This window comes from Pinus tabuliformis, chromosome 4_2, assembly GCF_031772625.1.
Source record: "Pinus tabuliformis cultivar Carrire ecotype Pingquan chromosome 4_2, CPIR1, whole genome shotgun sequence".
In the NCBI taxonomy this organism is placed as follows: Eukaryota; Viridiplantae; Streptophyta; class Pinopsida; order Pinales; family Pinaceae; genus Pinus; species Pinus tabuliformis.
In genome coordinates this window covers 160,517,350-160,525,666 of record NC_142304.1, presented here as the reverse complement: position 1 = coordinate 160,525,666, position 8,317 = coordinate 160,517,350, and the positions used below count along the sequence as shown (strand labels likewise).

At 36.7% G+C, this 8,317-nt stretch overlaps 1 protein-coding gene across 1 annotated transcript; it reads right to left on the bottom strand.

The window, feature by feature from the left end:
• Positions 1-2,824: 2,824 nt before the first annotated feature.
• LOC149168683 (cytochrome P450 78A9-like) lies at positions 2,825-7,469 on the bottom strand. The gene is made up of 2 exons (XM_089428373.1): positions 6,427-7,469; positions 2,825-3,665 (listed from the first exon to the last, which is right to left on the bottom strand). Exons 1-2 carry the CDS (start codon positions 7,423-7,425, stop codon positions 3,012-3,014), a joined length of 1,653 nt encoding a protein of 550 aa, XP_089284499.1. The 5' UTR covers positions 7,426-7,469; the 3' UTR covers positions 2,825-3,011.
• Between the last annotated feature and the right edge of the window lie 848 nt (positions 7,470-8,317).

Here is an 8,317-nt window from a genome sequence, read left to right as displayed (position 1 = left end):
TCCTATACCAAATATCATGTAGTAGTGTTGTATGTATTTGGGTAACCACAAAGACAAGCACAAACACGAGTTTTTCATTAGGGAAACTTGGTGAAAATAATATCAACCTCTTTCCAATTGGACTATCCAACAAAGCAAAATCCCGACCTTTTTAGTTGTAGCAAAATATCTCGTTGTTTCCGGTTTTGATATTGATGCGCGCTTTTATCTAAATTTTCAATGGTTTATTTTGGTTGGAGATTTGGTTAAGGGGTGTGGTTAGGCTGGTGTTGGTTTATTCTGGTTCTTGCCGGCTTTGGTTATAAGTCTCGTTAGCTCGGTATTGTTGCAAGCCCTGTCTTTCCCTCATTGCTATACCATCTCAAAGCTTCCCTTGGTTGGCATCCTTTGCATGTGCCTCCCCCATTGCCTCCTACACGCCTCAACAACATGCTTGACTCTAGTGAGGCTCATTGAGAACAGTGCTCGAGCTTGTCTCCATGCGCATTCTACGGGTCGACACTTCCACTTGCACAAATTCATCATGAACTAAAGAGGTCCTCACTGACAGACATCTATCTTTATACAATTAGGTCCTCACTGACAGACATTTATCTTTATACCATTTAACTTTATTTGCATATCATGAAAGCACTCCTTCACAAGGTCCTTTTAGTCCAAAAGAGAAATCCTCCTTCAAATGGATGACCTCCACCGTGAGCATAGAAATATGGCACTTCGGTTGGCTCACATAAAAGCCATACTAACTTGTGGCAAGGGCACAACTTAGCTAGCGTCCTGATAAACACCTTTGATATTTTGACTTCCTCTTGAGCCAATTCAGATGGCTTAAGATTTTGATTGTACGACTAGTTATGTTCGTAGCTCCATGTTTCTATGACATAATGTATGTATGCAGTAGATCAATTTTTATTTCAAATATGTATATTGTGTATACAAGACTAATAGCATTAATAATATTCAATGTTCATGTGAAGAAACTCATGGGAAATGTTTCTCCACGTCTGTTTTTTGGAAAATTATGGGGGACGTTTTTCTGGCGAAACGTGACTCCTTTGTAGAGGGAGGTAGGAGACGGGGACATATATGCCTATCCCATTTTTTCCCTAACAATTTTTATAAAATATTGAAAAGTTAGAAAAAAAATTAAATATATGAAAAAAATACAAAAAAAATAAAATAAATGAAATTATATTAAAACTTAAAACTTCAATTTTTTTTAAATAATAAATTAATTAATTAAATCATGTTAAAATTTAAAACTTAAAAAATAAAATAAAAACAATAACAAAATTGAAAAACTTGAAGTATATTAAAACTTAAGACTTATTTTTTCTTAATATTATTTAGTAAGAAATTTAATAGCATTCCATTGTTCAATGCTTTCTATGTTTACTTTTAGTTTAGTATTTTGTGGCTATTTTAGACTTCAACATAATATCAATATCAATATCATTGTCATATGGTGAATTTACTTTTTATGGTTTTTGAAAATTTGATGTGCATTTCATAATTTCAATTGTCAAATGATGAATTTATTAATTTAATTTAGATGTTCCTTGCATCATGCCAAATGATGAATTTAGAAGGAGCATTGCATAATGTCAAATGATGAATTCAATTTAGTAATTTACTTTTAGATTTACAACGCAAAAATGTCAAATGATAATTCATAAATGATAATAATCTAATATGTAATGATGATCATATTTAGTCTTTAGATCTACCATTCATAATTATTAAGATTTTCTATTTAGTTATTGACATATTTTTGAGATTTTAATTTTTAATTTTTATATATTAATTTTTTATGGCTATGACGTCCCAGTGTCCCCGAAAATTCCCTCTCTAAAATTTAGGGTTGCTTATATATGCCCCTCTTGTGCGTATTCCCCTCTTGTGCGTATTCGCCCTCCCGCTTTTCCCATCCTGTAAACTCAGTGGAACATTGGTAATATTCGAAATCGAGTTGTCTTTATATTCGAGTAGTCTTTAGTGCAATTTTTTGGAAGATTTTCCGGTGGATTTTTCCGGTCTAATTTCTCTAAAATCCGGCAATGATTCATTGAAATCACAAGTTTGATGGGTAACCCCTGCATAATAGAGTGCCCTAGGGTTTTTCAGGGTAAAAAAACAAGTTTAAATAACACAAACCAAAATTTGGCCTCGAATTTTGTTTGATGAGTAATCCCTGCACAATAGAAGTGCCCTAGGGTTTTTCAAGGTAGGAAAAACTAGTTTAAATAACACAAATTAAGATTTAGCCTAAAAATTTTCTGCTGGAAATTTGCTTAATCAATCTATTGATTTTATAGATTTTTGGATTAAAATTGTTTTTTTTTGCGATTTTTTGGTTTGCCATTAGTGTAGTTTCCACAGTGGAAAAATAAATTGCCGTTGTAAGAATATTGTTTATTTTGCTGATTAATAAAAATAAAACTAAAACAAACAGTCTTACATATGAAATATGTCGGTGAAAAAAATCCATAAGAGAATTTAAAATATAATCCAGTCCTTTAAATTCTCCATTGTTGTAAAGTTATATTTTGTTAAAATAAAATTAGTCAACATATTAATATAGATATAATCATCTTCATAGAGTTTTCCAATTTTCAAACACTGAAAATGAAATAAATTATTTTTTTTACCTTTATAGAAGGTTGGTCAAAGTGTGAAAATGCGTGATATTTTGTGTATATATCGTACTTATTGTCACAATCTTGCCCTTTATCTTCGTTCTATATATATATATATTCCACTTAAAATCTTTATACAAGATATACATTGAAATACAGGAGACACGTTTATAAAGTGACACGTTTATATTCATACATTCTGTTACAAAAGGAGATATACATTGAAATCGTATAGCCTAAACTCTATATTTCTATAGAAAGAAATCCTGATAGGTTGATAAACAATTAATATTTTTGTTATTCTAGACTTTCCAGAGTTATTTTCTATATATTTGAGCATAGAGATATATGTGCGTATATCTTGGGCGACTGGAGTTAATGGATATTGGCCATGGACATATTGAAGTTAACTGATCTAGGTATGACCTTGGCGGATAAGGGTACTCGCATCTCACATGAAAGTCTCAACACCTCTGAGAGATCCACTGGTTGGTGGGGCAATGCAGGGATCCATTGAAAGTGGTGAAGGAGACGGGCGAGCCAGAGGTGAATTGTGGCAAGACCCAAAGCTTTTCCAGGGCATACTCGCCTCCCGGAACCAAAGGGCGCCAACCTCAAATCCATTCCCATGATGTTCACTTCCTCACCTCCTGCGGCGACAAGAAATCTGCGGGGACAGAAGGTGTGCGGTTTGTTCCAGATGTCATGGTCGTGCGTTATAGCCCACATGTTTACCATCGCTGTGGTGCCTGCTGGAACAAAGTGCCGTCCCGCTACAACAACGTCGTGAGTGGCGAGGCGAGCCCACGACAGAAGAGGCCCTGGTGGGTGCATCCTCAGAACCTCCTTCACCACCGCCTGCAAGTACTCCAGCTTTGGAATGTCAGACTCTGAGACTTTTCGCGAATCTCCCACCACACGGTCCAGTTCTTCATGCACCTTGGCTTGTATGTCCCGGTGAAGCACCAGTCTAGCAAGTGTCCATTCCATGACGATAGCTATGGTGTCTGTGCCACGGAATATCATTTCCTGCATTAAAAAAAGAAGGCAGCAGCCAACCATAGTCAAGATTATGATACATGAAAGCAATTTATCATTACCCAAGAACAGATTCCATTAATAAAAAAAATCTATTGGGTACTGAACAACTACCATAGTTAAAACTTAAGATTATGCTACATGAAAGCAACTTATCATTACCCGAGAACAGATTCCATTAATAAAAAAAATCCATTGGGTACTGAACAACTAGTAATGAACAGTAGATTATATCTATTGGGTACTCTCACTATTTACGAACAACTTTTGCGACGTAATGTAATAAGTAATTATCAAACAGTGATGAAAACAGAGAGGAGAAACAAGAAAAGAAAAGAAGCCGTTTGCAGATGAGAGGTTGACCATAAGTAATTATCAAACATTGATGAAAACAGACCAAAGAGAAACCAGGAGAAGAAAAGAGGCGGTTTGCAGATGAGAGGTTGACATGAGAGTGATATGAAGTAATGTAACATAAAGTGAAATAATGTACATGGAAAGAGAAGGAAATCACATAAGAAAAAACATAGTCAGATTGAGTCTTGGTAGCTGTTGTTTACTAAATTGCTTCATTTACTTGTTAAAACAAAAACCTCTCAGAAGGAGTATTAATAATTGTTGTTTAGTAAATTGATTATATTTAAAACTCAAATTTCTAAGAATAAATAGGTTAATTTTAACTCTTTATCTTAACTCTTACATATATATACACATACACCTTACACATATACATATACACACAAGTTGTGTGTATAAGAATAGCTATGCTAATCATAAGTCGCACCGGACTAAAAATACACACAAGTTGTGTGTATAAGAATAGCTATGCTAATCATAAGTCACACCGGGCGAAAACTCAAACTTCAAACTTTCAAGAATAGATATGTTATTCTTAACTCACACATTCAAGTCAAGTCTCCTGAAATAGATATGGTAATCTTAATTTAGCACGTTTATGCTAATCATGCCAATCTTAATTTAATTTTCTTAATTTAGTACATGCCAATCTTAATTTAATTTACTTTCTTAAAACTTTAAGAATAGATATACTTATCATAATTCACACATGCAAATTTCTAAAAATAGATATGCTAATCTTAATTTAGCACATGCCAATCTTAATTTAATTTACTTGCTTAAAACTTTAAGAATAGATATACTTATCATAATTCACACATGCAAATCTCTAACAATAAATATGTTAATCTTAGTTTGCATATGTAAATCTAGATATATTATTCTTAACTCGCACATTCTTAATTCACACATTCAAGTCAAGTTCCTTAGAATAGATAGATATACTAATCTTAATTCACACATGCAAATCTCTAAGAATAAATATGCTAATCTTAGTTATCACATGTAAATCTAGATATGTTATTCTTAACTCTCACATTCTTAATTCACACATATCAAGTTTTTTAGAATAGATATACTAAATTTCACATTCTTAATTCACACATTCAAGTCAAGTTTCTTAGAATAGATATGCTACTCTTAATTTGGCACATGTCAATCTTGATTTAATTTACTTCCTTAAATCAATTTTGAATCTTTTTGAGAGGCTTCCTAGATATTTCGAGTGTTTGACGGATTTTTCCCTTGTACAAGTAGTCTTGGCTGGTTGGGAAAGGAGGGGTGGCATCCTCCTACTGGTGTTTAGTCTCTAGATATGTTATTCTTAACTCACACATTCATGTCAAGTTTCTTAGAATAATTTAGCACATGTCAATTTTGATTTAATTTACTTACTTAAAACTTTAAGAATAGATTTGTTAATGTTTGGTTGGGAAAGGAGGGGTGGCATCTTCCTATTGGTGTTTAGTCTTTAGATATGTTATTCTTAACTCACACATTCTTAATTCACACATTCAAGTCAAGTTTTTTAGAATAGATATGTTAATCTTAATTTAGCACATGCCAATCTTGATTTAATTTACTTGCTTAAAACTTTAAGAATAGATATGTCAATCTTAACTCACACATGCAAGTCTCTATTCTAAAAATAAATATTCTAATCTTAATTCACACTTGCAAATCTCTGAAAATAGATATGATAATCTTAGTTCACACATGTAAATCTCTAAAAATAGATATGCTAATCTTAGTTCACACATACATCAAATACATCTCACATACATGTACTTTATGGCTAACTAAATATGCTAATCTACATCATATGTGTATTATATGTAATATATACATGTATGTAATGACGGACTAGATAGGCTAATCTTAACTCTCACACATGCATATGTGCGTGAGTTAATCTTAACTCTCACACATGCATATGTGTGTGAGTATGCTTTAATCTTAACTCTCACACATGCATATGTGTGTAAGTATGCTAAAGTATGCTGATCAAACTCAAACCTGCATCAAACACGGGCACTTCCTAAATTAAAACTTCCTAAATTAAAAGTCCCACTTCCTAAATTAGAAATCTAGGAAGTTCAGTCCTAGCACTTCCTAAATTAGATCATAAACTCAAGCCTCTATTCTAAATAGGCTAATCTTAACTTAACTCAGGCAAGAATAACACTTCCTAAATTAGATCATAGACAAGCCTCTATTCTTAAGAATATATTAGATATGCTAATCTTAACTCATGCATGAATAACACTTCCTAAATAATTAAAATTACAGGAGATTGGCACTTCCAAATTACAACTCATAAGAGATTGGCACTTCCAAATTACAATTCATAGGAGAGTGAAGGGAGATTATTGTGGTGTAAGAAAGAAGTACCTACCCAGAGAACTGCAACCATATCTTCATCGTTCAGCTTGTGGTCCCCTTGAAGCGCCAGCAGAACATCCACAAAATCAGAATTGCTATTGCTATGATGGGATGAAGCAGCTCTATGTTCGTCGATGATGCTTTGCACGAAAGCGTTCACTCTGGGCACCAGGTTGGAGCAACGTTTTCTGATTCTCTGCATATCTAGGAAACGCAGGAGGGGAATATGATCGGCCCAATTGAACATACCCAGCAGCTCGTAGCCCTCTTTCACCATGCTTCTCACCTCGCGCGCGTCCAAGCTATCGTTGTCCAAGAAGTCATAACTCCGGCCAAAAACGGACCCCATTACGTTATTGAGCGAACCTCGTTGAAAAATCTCTCGCACCCGCACGGTCCCTCCGGCGGCGGACATGGAAGAGTTGATGTCATGAAGCATGGAGTCTGCTATAATTTGGCGCTGCCCCTCGAATGCGGCTATTCGCTTGGGAGAAAAGAGATGCGTGGCCGCTATTCTTCGGAGATGACGCCAGTATTCGCCGTAGGGAGCGAAACCGATGGCGCGGTGAAACATGAGCCGGTACGCCGACTCTTTCACGGGCCGATCCGCGAAGCACGAGCTGTTCAGAATTTCTCTCGCCACATCCGGGTGGCTGCTTATCACCACCCGTGTGCCGCCCACACTCAATGCCATGAGCCGCCGGGCGCCCAACGACTCCGCCAGTTTCGCAAGCTTTGTGTGCGCCACACGACTGCCCATCACCGCCAGGGAGCCCACGAGAGGCCACCCTCTAGGGCCTGCTACCCTGCACGACCCCCGTCTCAAGCGACCCCAGGCAGGGCCACCGGGCGATAACCAGGTGACCAGGGCTGCAATTAACACAACACAAGGTATCAAGAACATGAATGCTGAGGCCGAACCTCTCCAATCATAATAATGTGTTTGCGTACATGGCCGGGTCGCAGCGACTGAGAGGCCGACCATCCACCAGCTCTCACTTTTGGAATCCATTTCTAGCCCGGACTGAGAATGCCAATGCGATGAAAAATGGTTGAGGTTGGGGATCGTTTATAAAGGCCTTCGGTTTACGTGACCCTGGTCACATGGGCCGCCTATGGACAGTCTCACTCTGACACCTCGTATTTCCCAGAGCTAAGCCTGAGTCGCCAGGTGGGCTCATTCCATGTGAAGACCAACCAAGCCCTGAGTGTGGCGTTACTTCGTTGGGTAACCAGTCGGTCTTCGTCTTGGTGGGACACAAATACCATATCCTACTGTTGTGTTGCAGGAAATGGCCCACGCCCCACGGGCCCCCACCCGAATCAAATACAAAGTACAGGTCACCACATTGCGATTCTCCCCGCCGCCGGGAGGCCATGGCTGCTGCCGACTTACCACCTTCTGTCCAGCACCTACACGTGTGTGGTGGTCTACAGCCGTGGGACTACCGAACCCGAACAATGGTATTTTTTGGGTCTCTTTGACTGGACCGGACTGCTCTAGGGCATGCATTGTTTACCTGGGTCACCACAATTTTGTTGTTTGGAATTTGGTGATAATTTTTTTTAAAAATGGGATGGTTGGAGTGTTTTTATTAAAAATATGGATGTAATATTATGCATCAAAAATGGTGAAGTTTGATAGTTGTAATTTAGGTTTACAAAAAAATTAAATGGGATTGTGTCAAAATTTTGTTGGAATTTTTATTATTTTCTAATAAAAATTGTAACCAGTGGCTTTTTAAGGAGGCCACAATTTCACGTGGATGGTGAAATTCTTCCCAGAATCTAGCTAGAATTTTTTCAAGAAATTTGAATTAATTTTTTATGATAGAAATGGATTACCCACCATCAAAAATTCTAAGCACACAAAATCCTAAAACTTGAAAGCGGTCACTAGCACG

Bases quoted from the DNA above. Each gene is read 5' to 3' on its own strand.
- LOC149168683 (XM_089428373.1), bottom strand. From the start codon at position 7,425: ATGGATTCCAAAAGTGAGAGCTGGTGGATGGTCGGCCTCTCAGTCGCT. The intron at 3,666-6,426 runs GTAGGTACTTCT...TTTTTAATGCAG, and splicing joins ATATGGTTGCAGTTCTCTGG to GAAATGATATTCCGTGGCAC.